The sequence below is a fragment of the Metopolophium dirhodum genome, chromosome 3, assembly GCF_019925205.1.
Source record: "Metopolophium dirhodum isolate CAU chromosome 3, ASM1992520v1, whole genome shotgun sequence".
Classification (NCBI taxonomy): Eukaryota; Metazoa; Arthropoda; class Insecta; order Hemiptera; family Aphididae; genus Metopolophium; species Metopolophium dirhodum.
Genome location: NC_083562.1, coordinates 4,678,837 through 4,696,560, shown reverse-complemented (window position 1 = coordinate 4,696,560; position 17,724 = coordinate 4,678,837). Strand labels below are relative to the sequence as shown.

Sequence of the window (17,724 nt, the reverse complement as noted above, 5' to 3'; positions counted from 1 at the left end):
ACATCAGAATTATATCGTTTTTATCTCAAATATATCATTGTAAATACCAATATATCTAGTCACTACATATATAATAAAAAAAAAATTAGGGAAGTACAGCAGTTTTGTGAAACCAACAGTCTTATTGGTATAACTACAGTAAAAAATATCAAAAACCTAATTTTAATATTTTATAGTTATAGTAAACTATTTTAAGGGTTTTTTTTGTTTTGTTTTATTTTAATTGCTTTTTCAATATGTTTTTAGTACTTCAAAAAATATCAAAATCCGTAATCAACTTATGACGAATTATCGGCGTACTTACCGAATCATTGGACAAGGACCGGTTGGTCAGCCGGTTGTTATTGTTGACCATGTGATAGGATTTCATCGGCGTGGGCGTCGTGGGCTGCTGCTGGTGTATGACGTTCAGCGACGTCGACCTGGACACGGTCGTACCGTAGCTAATGCCACCAGGCACGTCGCTTGGCGTTTGGTCATCTTCCTCGTCGTACTCGTCGTCGCGGCCTGAGTGCCACCAATCCACGCACCAATCGCGCAGCCACGACCACGTCAGCAGGCGCCTCGCTTTCTAAAACAATACCCGATCGCCGTTATGGTTGGTTATGTGGTTAAGGCGTATGTGGGGTAGGGAAAGGCCGGCAGGGGATAGGTATTAAGAGTGGGTGGAGAATAATCTGACGGCGTGACCTCGACAGCTTCGACAGCAGTTGTCAAAAATGTACCGTGAAAAAGACAAAAAAAAAAAAAACATAGTAAATCTGAATAATATATAGGTATGTATTAACACATAATATTATATAACTTATAAAGCCTAAAGAAGTTATGTAAAAATACGTATTAATCGGTCACAGGTCAGAAGTAATATCCCTTATCTACTTAAAATAATATATATTATATGTAGGTTGTATAGGTATGATATATTACGGGTGAAATAATAGAAAATACTATGGAAGAAACAGAGACAAAAATAATCAAAAACCGAATCATCCTCGAAGAGGTTCTTAAAAAATATGTTTAGGACTTAAAATATATTTTTATTATTCTAAACCGAGCATCGGTGCACGCAAACATCACTATTGGCAACTGGCAAGACCGCGTGGTTTTAACAGCGTTGACGCGAACTTCTGTCTTCACTAAACAAACCATTTTTTCCCTAAGACCACTCTCACATATTTTCCATGCACTTATTTATTCCTTTCAGTATTCTATCCTCGATAGAATTACTCTCTGCCATAAAATATTTACTTAATATCTTATATAATATATATATAGAATCAAAATTGAAATTCAAATACAGTAATATAAAATCACACTGCAGCATATGATAACTTAAAGAAAATAGCCTCACAAATCCACTCATAAAACCTCTCCGTCTGTTACTGCTCAGTAAGTAGCGTTATAGCTGTTATCGGCCGTCGAATATTATTTTTTTTTTTCGAACAATATGATAAATTTTCATATTACGAGTTTACTACTGTTCACGAAGAACGTATTATAAATAAAATACAAATTTATTTATGTTTTCTGACATTACAGGGATTCTTTTGCCGAGCAAACGATTATTATCACGGTCCCTGTGGGAATTCGTTAGGTTTCCGTTCCCGGACTAAGCCACCGGGTCGGTCCAGGAGGAATGTACGCGGTCAATACGCGCGCTCTAGGGTCGGACTATATGCTCTGTATATAGACTCGCCGTCTCGGGAGTTGCTCGCATTCGACGACTAACAAAAACGAATTATTTCGGGCTGCTCCCGGGAACGACTAATCGGAAGTATAAACTTCCTTTTAACGGAGGGACATATAGATGCTCTATAGTTAATTTGATGATATACCTACGTATTTTTATGGTCATTGTGCTTTCGTGGTTATTTCTTTATATGTAATTTTTTTTTTATCTTATGATATTATAATAATTTAACATTACGTTAATACTATTTTTTATATTTTCTATCTAATAGGTATTTGTACAAGATACAATCATATCTTTCTTGATATTTTCCCAATATTAATAATAATAATAATTTAATTTTAGGACATTCTATGTAAAATTGTTTTAAAAATATTATAAAATGTACAGATTTATCATTAGCTTTTTAACTTTTCGTTAAGTACCTATTAAAATAAATATAATACCCAAGCGTAAACGCGTGTAATAAAATATTACACTATTCTTTTTAACAGAAGTATTGGCTTATTTTGTATTGATATTAAATTCGTTAGCTTATAAATACCAATGAACACTGAGAGTACGCCTTGCGCAACGAACTGGTCTCATACATTTCTCGTCGATCCAACGAATTTACTTGATTCGACTCGGACCGTATGCGACCCCACGATTCCTCGTGTTGGTGATCGCTAAAAATTCCGAAAACACAGAGTATTAAAACATCAGTAATTACCACCTGCTGCAGGAAAACGATTTTCGGCGTTGTTTTCTACGTTCTCACTTGTGTGGTTTGTTCATGGCTTGCAGATTCGGCAAGTCTTTTTGTCTCTTTTTTGTCTCTCTGTATATTCGGAAATACAGAAAACACATGACCGTAACCGGAACGTAAAAAGCGGCAATGGCCGTGCCGAAAGTAATGTACTGATTGGTCAGTATGAACTGTATGTAACACTGAATTTCGGGCACGGTCCGACGACCTTCTATGATCGGCCACAGATAAATCCAAGGTGGCCATAAGCCCAGTGAAATGATCCACGCGGCCGCTGAAAATAAAAAAATCATATTGAGTATAACTGCTGTTGTACGAGTCGCGTGCACTTCAAAAGTCGCTTTAAAAATATTACATCATTATTGCGGTGCATTTCGATGAAGTTCTGTATATTAAACATTTTAACGAGACTAACGGGAAACCAATTTAATAGTTCGTTAAAATCGTAGGTATAGCCCAAGTATAAATTAAATCTCAACAACGCGTCATCACTTGATTAAAGATTGGTCCACTTAATGAATATTATTTTTTTTAATATTTATAAATATAAAATAAATTATAGGTACCTACCTACATTGAATGGTAATAATTATTTATTTGATTATTCTTAATCTAATTAGTAATTATCGACCCAATATATATATACTAGAATACTACAACACTGCAACAGTCATTAGAGTAGGTATTAGACAAATAAAAAAAATTAAGAAAACGGAAAGATATTACTGTAATTATGCCTTATATTTTTCATTTAATAAATGAATATTTTTCACTTCGATTATAATAAATTAAAATGCGGCATATGTTTGCATCGACAATCGATTCGCTGCTATTGAATAAAACAAACTTTATGGAAACTGCTGCAACAACTAAATCACAATTATCTGGTCATACTACAATCTGTATCAGCATTCAGGATGTTAATATGATACCTTTATACTTCTCAATCACCGTAGCATTTAACTGCAACTATACGAAAGTATAAAATTATAAAAAAAAGTATAAAGTATGTATTTCATAAATTCAGGATTTGGGACATACAAATATGGACATTTCATATTAGTATAATGTAGAAAAGCATAGCAAATATAAGACACCTATAAACAATTTTATACAAATAGGTACTTAGGTAGAAACTTTTTGATAACTACATTTTACTTAACATGATATTATTTTTATGAATTGGCTACATTAAGCCATACACAACAATTATCATATTTGATATTTAACGTGTTGTTCATAAACAAATCGTCAACAATAAATTAATAAATATTTCAAAAACTATAAGCAATCATATTTATTAATATTTTTACTCTGCTATTATTCAGAATAGTACTTATTGTTTTGAATAGCTTACAAAATAAATAACAAAATTTTAAAATATGTTTGTGTCTTACACGATCTACGAATTTAGTACATACCTACGATTATATTATCGGTCGCATATATGTATAGTATAAATGAATATTTGAACTTTTTCAGTGCTTTATACAATTTTTATTATACCACTCCGAACCGTGATAATAATATAATATGGTACGTTTCGCTGTTCGCGACTGCCTATCAAACGCTGTACATTAATCAATATTTAATAAACACATCTTCATCACGGTCCGTAATCCGACTGGCTGCATTATAATATATATTATGTACTACACTACTACCCTGTGGAGGATATTGTCATACAGCAGGCTACCCGTTGCTCGGCACGACTGTCAAATCATCTGATATAGTCGTCCGTATAAGTACCTATATGTGTATAATACGCGAATTCGACAACACTTGTTGGCAAGGATTAGTGACAACGCCCGTAGTAGTAACCCACACGATATTATTTACAATTTACATTGTTCGCGCGGGACCTATATTATATTATTATTATCGTATTAAATTACATACGAGTTTTCATTGTTTCCCGGTTTTACACGTTTGGCGGTGTATCTGTCTGTGTATGTACATAATATTACTATACAATGCATTAATCTTAATACAGCCTTCAACGATAAAATACATATTACACTTGTCATAAAGTTATTATATTAAACGTCTCTGTATGAAAAGTTTTAAAATTCGTAACGCGTAGTACGAATATCTGAATATGTCGGGTGGAAATTTATAGCTTTAAACTAAAAACTCAAGGTGGACGAAAACATAGATAATATCGCAAATAATAAATATTAATTGTTGATACGCGATAGCTATCTGCTCTATTTAGTAGGTGTCGAGTGATGTACATTGAGTAGGTCACTGTAATAATGGATGTGTTAAATTTGAATTCAATGATAAATCCTAAGTCAGCATATTATATTACTAAGAATATTTCATCATTTATTTATATTGTTATAAATAATTTATTTTTCCATTACTGATATGAAGGGCTTAACTAATTTCTGCCAGAAACAAATTACATATGTATTATACTCTACTTAAATAATAAGTTTGAAGTTCCTACGAAATACGAATAATATTTTATATTTTTATGAATTAAATGAAAATCATTATTTTTGTTTAATTTTTTTAATATAGCATTTTATTGAAATTTAAACTCTAAATGTCGTTAAAAAGTTGTGAATTTGTGAGAAACCTTGTATTTCATTCTCAAGCTATTTTAATCAAAACTAAAAAAGTATTCAATTTATTTTTTTTATAAATAACACAAAAGAGCCATATTATAAATTATATATTATATATTATTATTAATATTTGATGAACAATTCAAGTCTGCAATTATTCATTTTTCAGTTACAGCCTAAAACAAAATAGATTTTGTTGAAAACTGGTTTAGCCTAAAAATTCCAAATTTTTTTTTTATTTGTTACGATAATTTTGAAAAAAAAAAGAATTTTTTACTTTTGACCTCCCAAAGTCACTGTCCTAGCCATGGAATTACTTCATGATGGGGCCTGGGATCCGTCTTCATTTGGATAATGCACAGCAGACTTAATCAACCGACACACAGTGACCAGTGTTGCAGCTTACCCACATGCAAAGATTTCATGCGCGTTTCCGGTTTCTCAAACTTTTTTGGTACCACGGAGACGCCGGTCTGTTTCCGCTGCAATCTAGCTTTTATTTTAGGTTTCTCAAATAGCTGTCTGCATAAGAAATGGCGCCTTTGCAATCGGGGACCTTCGTCGAGACTAGACTTCTCGATTTTATATGATTTTCCACTGTTAGACCCACGTGCCAGCTTTGTCATTTAACACATAAGAGTTCCAAAGTGGTTTCGTTTACTGTTTAAAACTACAAATTTAGCTTGGCTTATTTTCAATTAAATTTACCGCGTAATTATATGTATAACAAAAGAAACTGTTCAATGAATTCTAAAACGTTGAAGTTAAAATTATTTGTTATATTATTGGAATTTTAATATTTTATTTATAAATAAAATCAACCAAAAACCAGTCATAAGTGCACTTACTCACTTACTCATTGATCGCTACATCTCAAAAACTACAAAATATACCAACTTGAAATTTGGAATGGTGGTTCCTCTACTGATCTAGATGTGCAATAAGAAAGGATTTTTCGATATTCGCATTTTATAGAGGTGGTTAAACAGAAATCTTGAGATTCACGGTGAAAATTAAATTTTTTTTTATAAATGTTTATTGTTTTCATTTTTCTGTGCAAACTTAAAAATAATTCATTTTTCTTATACTGCTATCGTGTCTCTAAAAATATTATTTCGATCCACATTTAAATCTATTAACTTATAAATTATTATTTCTTTAAATCTTTCAAGATGTTGACTAGGAAAGTCAAAAATATAAAATGTGACATGGATGATAAGTGATAATAATATAATCATTCAAACTATTGTAGTATATACATTATACTTGTTAGAGCTTTGATCTGTCATATACCCCATGCAATTGTCCATTTATAATTATTTTATAGAAAATATTTTTTTTAATATTACCTATTCCTTGTAACTTTATTGTACGTTTAAGGTACACGGTGTATTTAAATGCATCTAATGTCATCCGTATGAGCATACACGTTAACATATCAATATTTTTTAATATTTAATTTACAATCCGGTGCTTAGAAAGTCTGAAATATCTTCAATAATGAGATAACTGATGATCTATAGGCATTCCAAAGTGGTTTTATATTGTAAATTGTGATTTGTGTCACAAAACTTTCTAATTATGCTAAATTATCTGTGGTTTGTATTTTATAAATCACATTGTATTAGAAAAAAAACAGTTCTATCGAAGTATCTTGACTTTTGAAAGGGACTGTTGGAAAAATGTAACTACAATAAATCTGTTTAAATAATAGAAATAATTCATAAGCTTTTCATTTTGTGATACGCTATTCTAATTCTAAAGATTATAATTTATAATATAGAGGACCAATGTTGATATTTGTATTACTTTTGGACGAATTTGGTGTTTTTACAAATAATTATTAAGAAGTGTATTCATTGTGAAAAGTCAAAACCCCATTACTTCTAATTACTAATTATTTCAAAAATCAAAGATTTTCATGTTCTTTAACAATTTCCAGATAATTTTATGAATTTTCGCAATGTCGTCAATCAAGGGAAATATAGAATTATGTAATATCATCCGACACGTGAGTGGTTGACGTACGATTATGGTTCAAATGGTTTACCACTGGACCGCATGCACCAAATAAAATACTTAAAGTTTCTATATTTGGCTTCTCCTGATTTCTGTCCACGTGTTATTTTTTTTGAGTACTCCTGTCAAAACATTTTGGATTTGCGCCTGCTATAGATAAAAGGTACAAGAGTTTTGGTAGGTACAATAAGTATTAGTAAGTTTTAAATGGGAACCGCTAAGTAGCCTTTAGATGCGTCACGGAGTATTTAGAAAGACTCGGTATTCGGATACCGAGTAGTATTGTAATCCGGTTACATGACATATTTTATTTGCCATTAATCAAATCTATATTGAGAGGAATCTCTAACTAAAATAATGTGGGAAATCAATATTTCTCATAATTAGTATTTAAACCGTAATTATAATGTTGATTATAATCTCTATTGAACTTTGTTAATAATCGTTGTTGTTTTATCAAAAAAATAATATAAAATAACATTTTCTTATATTATTATCTATTGTTTTAAAAATGTATTTATTCTTCTATCTATTTATGATAATATTGTATTCAAATAATATATGCATGACTTAATATGTTAATTATTGATTCAAATATTGTAATTAAGTAATCCAGTTAGTTACATAATATTCTTTATTCCAAACAAAGTCCATCATTTTTGCAAATGTATTAGGTAGGTACCATATATTGAAATATACAATAGTTTTTAGCAAATTGGATTTTGTACTACGAGTGCAGTATATATTATATTTTATTGAAGTTTGAACTAATATTTGTTGTTGTGCTTTGAAAATTTAAAAACTTTTTATGCAATAACTTACACAAGTCATAACTAATAATGTCAAGAGTATCTGCACCTAGATAGAACTTCATCATGTTAGAACCAGGAATAGATGGAGGTGTGGGTAGCAAACCAGCAAACCCTATTTTAGCTCATTTAATATTCACATAACAAATACCACATGTCCACATACTACATAGGTATTAGAGATGTTGAATCTAATAAGCGAAATTGTTGTGTAGCGGTGTAGGTATGTCCTTCGCACTATATATGTATGCACGTGCGTATCTTCTATATCATATTATTATATTTTAGACACATAGACATAGGAATATTTTAATTAGTTTTATATTTCATACAGCTTTATTTTAGAGAACATAATATAATATTAGTGGCGTACGCAGAATTCGTTTATGGTTGATGAGTTGGGTTACCAAAAGGCAAAAATATGTTCAAACAAATTGTTTATACAATTCTTATTATATTAAAAACGAAATGTATAATATGTTAGTTGGTTAGCTGCTGCATGATATAACTAGGTACTATAATATGTAATAATATAATCACATTAACATCGATTTTTAATGTTTTACGACTCAAATCCTGGATTAATAATATAACACGGCCGACTACAACTTATACCCTTAATATCATAATCGTGTAGCACACAAAATGTTTGTTAAAAACGATGATTTTATACGTGTACACTTACATATGAACAGCAACGCTTTGCCTTTGGTCCGCTTGGCCCTGTACGTCAGCGGCCTGGTGACGGACAGGTATCTGTCGAAGCTGATCAACAGCAGGTTGAGCACGGAAGCGTTGCTGGCCAGATAGTCGAGTGCCAGCCAGCCGTCGCACACGTGTCGGCCGAACGGCCAGTAGCCGAGTATGGTGTACACGGTGAACAGCGGCATGGATATGAGCCCGATGAAGAAGTCGGCCATCGCCAAGCTGAACAGGAAGTAGTTGCTGATGTTCTGCAGCTGCTTGTCGATCTTGAACGACACCATGACCATTATGTTGCCGGACACGGTGACGAAGCTGAGCATGCCGGACACGAGCGCGATGAACACCGTCTGGGACAGCGTGAACCTGGGCTGCAGCGGTCCGCCGTCGGGCAGCCCGGCGGCGGCGGTGGTGCCGTTGGAAACCACGGCCGCGGCCGCCGACGCCACCGTCGTCCACGCATGGGTGCCCGCCGCCTCGAGTGACGACGATGACGTCGACGCGGTGTACAGTGCAGACAACGCCGCCCGAGCCGCGAGCGCATTCATTACGCGGCCATTCTCGTCTCCATGGTGTCTCCACAGCGGGCTAGGCACTAGCTGCAGTGGCCGCTGCCGTCCATACCACCGCCGCTGCCGTCGACACCACTTCCGCCGCCACTGTCGACGCTGCAGCCGCCGCCACCGCCGTCGCCGTCGCAGCCGTTGTAGTCGTATTCACCACAGACACCGCCTCCGACGCCGCCGCCGCCGACTCCACCGCCTCCTCCTCCGCCACCGCTACGTGTTTTCGTTTCTGCTACCAAAAACAGAATAAAAACAGTATAATATTATTGCTTACCGTCGATGGTCTTTTCAATTTGTATAGTATATTTTTGGGGTAGTTTTGACGGTACGTTTAGTAGGGACCTATACGATTTTGTACCTCCAAAATAGATTTTCAAGTATTTACAAAGTTGTAACATATTAAAGGGTGACAACTGTTTAAGTATGTATGTTTAACAGGAGTGCAAAATATTATGGCCCTGGGGCGCCAATTAAAGTAAGCACGGCACTATGTAATTATGACTTTATAAGTGCAGTTTTTTTTTTTTATTGCTTTATGATCATTCAGATATAAAAAGGTACACCTTATCCTTTCCCAAGTCAATGTTAATGGTATACGAATAAGTCTTAATTAGTTTTGTACATCGAAATTTAACGGGTTTCTTTTTCGCGTATATTTAATTAATTTTGAGGGCCATTATCTCGTTATTATAATCATTTAACAGTTACACACAAAAATAAATTATTATGTCAACAAAATTGTATTTTTTTAACTTGATATAACTTTTATTTTTTTTTAATACTAAATGTTGGTATTTTGAGATGGGGTTCATAGTCGACTTTTTGCCAAACGTTTACAAGTAAAATAACTATATGTATACGAATACATCATATATATGTATTTTAAATTATAAGTACGAAGTAAAATCCATAACGTATATCGGATAGCCATTCAGGAAGTTACTCTCTCTCGCTATCTCTCACTCAAACTTCACACATCCTACCATCACTCATATAGACTGAGTTCAAATCACAGAAATTAAGCTGATCGACGACAAGAAATCCCAAAAAAAATAAATAGCTCCACGTCGATCTAATATCGAATTACAGTTGTAAATATTATACATACACGTATTATTATTATAATATTTAACCCGCCATAAATTATAATTAAACCATATTATTTTTAATAAATGTATTATTATGCCGTTTTGAATGATATATTGTATAATATACATATTATGTGCGCCAGCAACCGAAGGATAGGAAAGGTAGAGTGTTATTATATGTCACGTACGTTGTTAAAACGCCCTCTGCGCGGCGGCGATCAATTTACCCTCGTGAAAACGTTATAAAAATAATAATCATATTATATAGGTACCATATAGTAACAATAATGTACAAATTTACAGGTCAATTTATTAATTTAAACATAAGACCCATTTACACAGACGTTTTTTGTTGTTTTTAGTTTTGTGCGATATTATGTACGATATTATATAGTTGAAATATGTACAAGATTGCTATAACAAATTATAATTTATAACAGATGAAAAAATTTAATTTTTTGGAAAATGACAGTTAAAATTGTTATTAAAAAAAAAAAATATATATATATATATATAACATTTATGTAGGTAATCAATAATCATTATATAGCTATAATCTATATTTATCGATATACTATTATAGTTATACGCTTAAAGTATATAAATAAATATTTTAACACGAGTTCATGATTACCAAAAACAGATTAGCGTCTTGTATAGAACCACATATTATACATAAAGCTTCACTATTATTTTTCAAGGTAGATGGACATTTTTTTTACGATACCACTTATTTCTTATACGCGCGCTATAGAGTTAATCGTTTAATGTCTATGCACCATGGTATAATAAGAAACATACTAACCTAAAGAAACTCTAGTTTTGAGAGATTACGAGTAATTTACGTTTCGAGCGTTATTTTATCATTAAGTGGTCTACGTCTACCTGTACCTGGCTAAGTATAGTGTATTAATGTATGCATATTAGGTATATACATTATACAGGTTAAATAAGTACTATCGAAAATATACTACTTTAAGGTAATAAGGTGACAGGTACTATACGTAAATGTCAAAATGTTCATGCGTGGCAGACACTGTATACAGATGTACAGCCTGCTATAGCTATGACAATTATATATATATTATATTATACAACATACATAACGATAATTGTTTGTATCGCGTAATATTTTATGAGTTTTTTTAACTTCTAATTATATGGCTTAATAATATGTAGGTATATACACTGATTATAAAGGGTGTAACTACCAGGAAGACCTGACAGATAAAATAACTTTTGTCTGATCAATATTTAAAAAAAAATTATATATATATATATATAATGTATAGCCACTTGCGCTTAATGTATAATATTAAAAAAATTATTTTTATTTTTAATAATTAGATACTGAAAATAAATTTTTTTGAAAATTTAAATTTGTTTGAAAAAAATTCAAAATAGCCGATTTGTAAATCTGGTTTCAAGAACAATTTTATGGTAGAAACATTTATCTAAGTCAAGTAGTTTATTCCTTAGAACGTAATAACTTTTTCAAAATATTATTTTTGGAAATTTCTTAAATCATTTACTAACCATATAATTTTTAAAATTTTTGTCAGCATCATTTTTTCCAGGTCTTCCTGTTACACCTGTATATAATAAATAGCTAGGTACCTAGTACAGTATACTTCCTATACTATAATACTGCAACATATCCCATCGTAATAACAAACATACGTAAGAATTACGAAATGTATTCCTATAGGTGGTATAGGCACCCAATATTGTTAATAATATCTCGTTTTTATTGTGACCTCGTTCAACGTTTAAGCAGGGTGCACACTACACCGTGTCGTCTAAAATATTCAGTCACCACAGTTACCAAACGATACCGCATGAATTGTGGTTATTAATAATGATTTAACAAAAAACGCCAAAAACTATAATAATAACAACAGTAAGACTTACTAATCACTAATCACTATAGTATCTGATATCTAATTATATTTATATCTATATAAACGTATACAATTATAAAAATTTCAAAACATAATAATATAATATGACCTGTATGGCTGTGTGTGAAACATTATAATATTTATTTAATAGCCTGCGAGGTTAAACGATCTGAATATATTTTGTATTTATAAATACATTCTATTTGAAAGAACCATCGATCATGTTTACAAATATAAACATAATCCGGTGATGTCTAATCGATTGAAAAACGAGAGAAAAATGAAAACATACTAATTTATGTATCTATAGGCCAAAAAAATAACACAATTTAAAAATGTAAAGCTATATTGTTATTTGGTGATTCACAATTCTAATATCAGGTTACATGAACAATTACTCAACATTTAATATATGATATATCAATAGTGAGGTAATGGTCCCTTAAAAATGATCAAGTGGCCCAAGTTCATTACATTTTAGGGATCCATTTAATTAATACATTTTTTATATGACTCATAAGAACATTTACAGAGATCAAATAACAAAATGTACCTATCTAAAAAACTATAAAAACTTCTGTCGTTGATAGCATTAATAATGTTCGTATACGTACTAATTTTATATTTAATTAAAATAATTCTATTACCTATAGTTTTATCAAAGAACACGTCTTATAACTTCAAAAACAACAAATCTTTTTGAAATTATTTTTTTACATATATTTTGTGTTTTACAAAACAACACTTGGAAAAAAAAAATATTTTTATAATATTATTTATCCTTCTAATTGTTTATGTTTTTAGTTTTTTGATTGAAAACACATACATTTTTGATTTAAATTCCTGAGCAGAATATTTTTCAATTTTGATACACAAAAATAATTTTGGACAAATATTTTATTAGTTATACCTAAACTTCTTACGAGGAATTTCGTATTAAATTTTAAGATCTCAGATATAAAAAGAAAAATTTTTGTGAATATCTAACATCAAATAATTTGCATATTTTCGTGATTTTTACGTATTTTGTCAACATTTGAACATTAAATACTGATAAAACAAAATTGTGACTATATATTTTTAATATTTTTCAACTGCCATTGTAACAATATATTAGAAGCCTTGTATTAAATTTTCAAGCTTTTTGACCAACGAATAAAATTTTATTGACATCTATAGAACAAAACCTAAAAAAATGGAAACTGAAAATTTCCGTAAACCGCTCAAAACAACTTGAAATATTGTTTTAATTTTATCGTGTATAGAAACTGCTAATAAAACATTCAGTGAAAATTTCATGTATAATGGTTATTTGTTTTATAGTTACACTAAAAACCAAAATTGATTTTGTCTAAAACCGATTTTACGTAAAATATCCCGTTTTTCCTTAATTTTTTTTTTTGTTTTTCCCGGCGTTTTTGACCTCTTAATACACCAACTATTTAGATTCACTTTCCCATCGAACAAGATACTGAAAATGTAAATCGAAGCATTATTTCGACTACTTATCGTGTACACAGACACAAATAATAAAAATTAAAAAAAACACATACACATCATTTAAAATCAATACATTCATCGATCCGCACAGAATCTAAAATATATTAATAATAACGAATGCTCTTCAATAAAATAATTACAAATTATATTTTTTGAGAAATGTTAAGAATAATTTTATGTTTCAATCACGGATATGGCAACGGGGTAATAATATACATTTATGTTTCAATTTATTAAAGGAAAGTGTAATGTAATGGAAATGGAGGAAGGAAGAGAAAACGTATACTGTAAATGAGCTGTAGGTAGATTACTAAGGAAATGAAAACAAGACGGAACCATTAAAAGAATACCACTAACTTCATTTTAAGTGTAATAATTTCACTATCTGGAAAATATAAAATTAAATCGGTATTTATACGTTCAATGATGGATTTATGTAAAAATTAAAAAGAGAAGGTATAGACATTTTTTGTATTCGTAAAATATAGTGTTATAAACGTTTAAGCTATTAATTAATTTACACATAAATTCTAATATAGATATATAAAATATACTATAATAGTATTACTTGACTTCACCTGGGTTCAAATGTATATCTTATTATCGTTTTCCGTTTTGCTTCGGTTTAAATATAATATAATACAAACACAATTTTCCATTTCTTAATTCTAGTCATGAGGTAAACACAAAAAACTGGAGACAGATTCAACAAATTCTTAAAATCCGACGTAAATCCAATATGGTTTAGATTAATATTTCTTTTTGCGTGTTTACACCAAAAATATATCCAGAATTAAGAAAGAAAACCATGATTGAAAATCATAAAATTAATCTTTGAAATTTTGTTCATAACTAGGTATTTGACTTTAATATTTTTAAATAATGTTTATGCTAATATTTCTAATAATAATATTATAATCTGTAAACTGTAAGTTGTAACCAATGGCAACTATTTAAATAAACAAAAAAAAATATTCGATTTTCTATAGCCCATACTAAAATCATGCGTGAGCTACTTTATAGCTTCCTATAAGTGTAGGAGGTGAAAAAATAAGCTATAAACACCCTCAGAGTCTCGAGGAATCTATTGATATAAATTGTATTAAATGTGAGAAGTCTTTTTGAGTATATAGAGGACAAACAAAGAAAATATTTGTATACATATATTATATATGGATGAACCATTGAGAGCTTACCATATAAAATCAACGTTGTATTATTTAGGTTTTTTGTAATTTAAATAAACCTATATAATATAGCATACAATTATTTATATATACATGGAAAAAATAACTTTGACAACTTTTTACCATGTATTTATAGCAATCTATCAGAGGTTAGTAGATAAATACTATAGTGACATAATACATACAAATTTAAAACAATAATGTTATTTACCTAGCTACGTGTAAGGTGTACCTATCAAATAAAAATAAATGCAGTGAAAATACTAAGTGGAAAAATAATACCAATCAGCTAATTTAAACTATAATCATTATTTTTATTAGATCGCGAAAATTAAAACGTAAATTGATCATATCTGGTAGATCACTTTCTATAGATATAGCTAGAGATTTAAGCTTGAAAAGTTTTTTTTTCATTGAAATATTCTGATCACTTTCTTTTTTCTTCACATAATTAATTTTGAGATTGCATGGTTAGTAAGTTAGTTAAATGTTGAATATTTAATTAGGAATGAATATGAACTAAAATTAAAATACATAAGGAAGTGTAGGTACTTAAATAAAACATATTTATCGATTAAAAATATTTGAGACTTGTGGTTTTGCAACTTTGCGTTTAGACTAAGTACAATGTAATTTTGAATAACTAATAACTTCTCAAAAATGGTGGTTAGTGTACAATTATGGAAATAACTCAAACAATAAATAACAAAAAATGGAAAAAACCAATAAATGAAAGAAAACGTTTATACACTCAACATTTATACAGAAGTAAAAATATAAAATGTTTATTTTTTTTTTTTATTCATCATGAAGCCCGGCAACTATGGCCATTAGCCGTTTTGTTTTTGTTTGTAGTGGAGGAATTTTAGGGTAGTAAACACGTGTGTTTTTGGTTTCGGCAGGTTATTAGTGGGCACCCATGGGTATCTGCTATGCCCGGGTGGGAGATGGCAGCACTTCTCTCCGGACACCGTGACTTGGCCGAAGAAAAATGCCACCCGCGGCTGGGTTCGAACCAGCGCTGGCGTCCGTCGCAACCGACGCCTTAATCCGCTCTGTCACTCCGTCCCCCATAAAAAGTACCCAGTTTTAAGTAGGTATAATTATGTAAGTTAAATATTCTATAAATATATTATTTATATTTCAAGGAATTTATCTGATAAGAAATTAAAATGAGAAATTGTAAAATTTTCATGAAAATGTACATCACTAGATATATCAATGTCAAAAGTAGTTTTTTTAATAGAAATATTAATTTTTTATAAATATTGATGAATTTATTAAAATCACAAGGAAAAATTTAACTATATTGTGTAGTAATTACTCATATAATAAATATTGCCAAAAGACCATCAAATTTATAGGTTCCTTATAACTATTATTACTTTTTAATTTTGATAATTATAAAAATATGCAAGCGTTTTTATTTGTTTTGGGTATTTGGCCTATGTAATATGTATATTTCCATATATTCAAATAAAAAATGAAAATTACTAATAATTATTTACATCGATGACTTTTTACATTAAAGAAACAGGATTCAACCCGTAATTTACCTCATGGTTTGATACATCAACAGATCGCCTGATTAAATTAACTGTTTATAACTTGCTATAAGCCTGTACCTATGAGGTAGGTAACTAAGTCATTACTCATAGTTATATAAGTATTCCATATTATATTACTACAATTTTAATATATTACCAACCTACATCTAAACTATACCTACATAGTACCTACTATAAGTATACATTAACTAAAAACTGATGATTTCTATTGTAATAATTACTAACCAAACTAACAGTTTAAGAACAACATCAGATCATGCGTAGGGTACCTAAAGTAGGTAAACAATCAACTTTATAATAATTATATTGAATTTCTAATGAAGTAAATTAAATTAGGTTTAAATATTATAAAATATTAATATTGGATAAATTATAAATAATGCAACAATTCAACCCAGAAATGCTACGTAGTCCAATCAACACGATGACAAATAAAATATTAGATTATAAATCGTTTATTATTTCTTTAGAGAACTTCATGTAGGTACTATAGATCTTTAATCTCATAAGAAGTATACTAAAAGTGTAAAAAATTGATAGCTAGATTTTTGACTATTATTAAATTAAAAAAAGCAAATATTAATATAGGTACTTGATCCTGTATTTATAAAAAAAGGTAGCAAGTAAATGTGTAAAAACATTTATCAGTAAGAATGTTGTTATAAAATGTAAAATAAGAATTTAATTTAAAAGCAGCTTTATTTTTTTTTTTTATAATAATTTTCTCAATGCAATGTTACTTTGTACGAGTAATATAGTTACCCCGTGAGGGTTGTCTCGGAAATACGCTTCAGCCGTTTACTTTTCCATTATGCGTATATTTTACTTAGGCGGCATCTCTTTATATCAATTTATATTCACGAAAAAAAAAAACAAGCAACCAAATTCAAAATACCTGATAAGATACGCATTCAGAAAACGAATAATTTATTTTAATATAAAAATAATACGTTTTAATTCAAATTATTTTTAAATAGAATATTTATCACCTTCAACTTTTTTTACGATAATTTTAGTACACGTTACCATTGAATTATTTCTAGGCTAAATTTAAGATTTATAAAAATATATATACACTGTAACTTGTACTTAAATTCAAATTAAATTGAATGAAAACACTTAATAGAAACCTAACAAATGAGAAGTAAAATACACGAATAGAGCATAATATTAAAATATTCATTACTGTACAGTCTAAAAGTAACAGTTGTAAACTTAACTCATAATCATAAAATCAATTTAAAATATTTAAGATTCATCGCATGCGTCGGTAAAATGCTACATTAATAGTTTATATACATATAAACATAACGCGGTGACTGATCACTGTTTGACTATAATAATATAATATTATATTTATGTAACTACGTATG

General features: G+C 30.1%; 1 protein-coding gene across 2 annotated transcripts in view; it reads right to left on the bottom strand.

Moving 5' to 3' along the window:
* LOC132940431 (muscarinic acetylcholine receptor DM1) overlaps positions 1-17,724 on the bottom strand; it is a 35,781-nt gene that overhangs the window by 7,165 nt on the left and 10,892 nt on the right. Inside the window, exons 2-5 of one of the 2 annotated variants that reach the window (XM_061008040.1) lie at positions 8,525-9,339; positions 2,451-2,712; positions 2,235-2,358; positions 305-571 (exon numbers count right to left, since the gene is read on the bottom strand). In XM_061008040.1, coding sequence (XP_060864023.1) covers positions 305-571; positions 2,235-2,358; positions 2,451-2,712; positions 8,525-9,089 — 1,218 coding nt within the window. In that variant the 5' untranslated portion in view covers positions 9,090-9,339. The remainder of the gene's footprint in view (positions 1-304; positions 572-2,234; positions 2,359-2,450; positions 2,713-8,524; positions 9,340-17,724) is intronic. The other variant, XM_061008041.1, reaches the window with a different exon arrangement.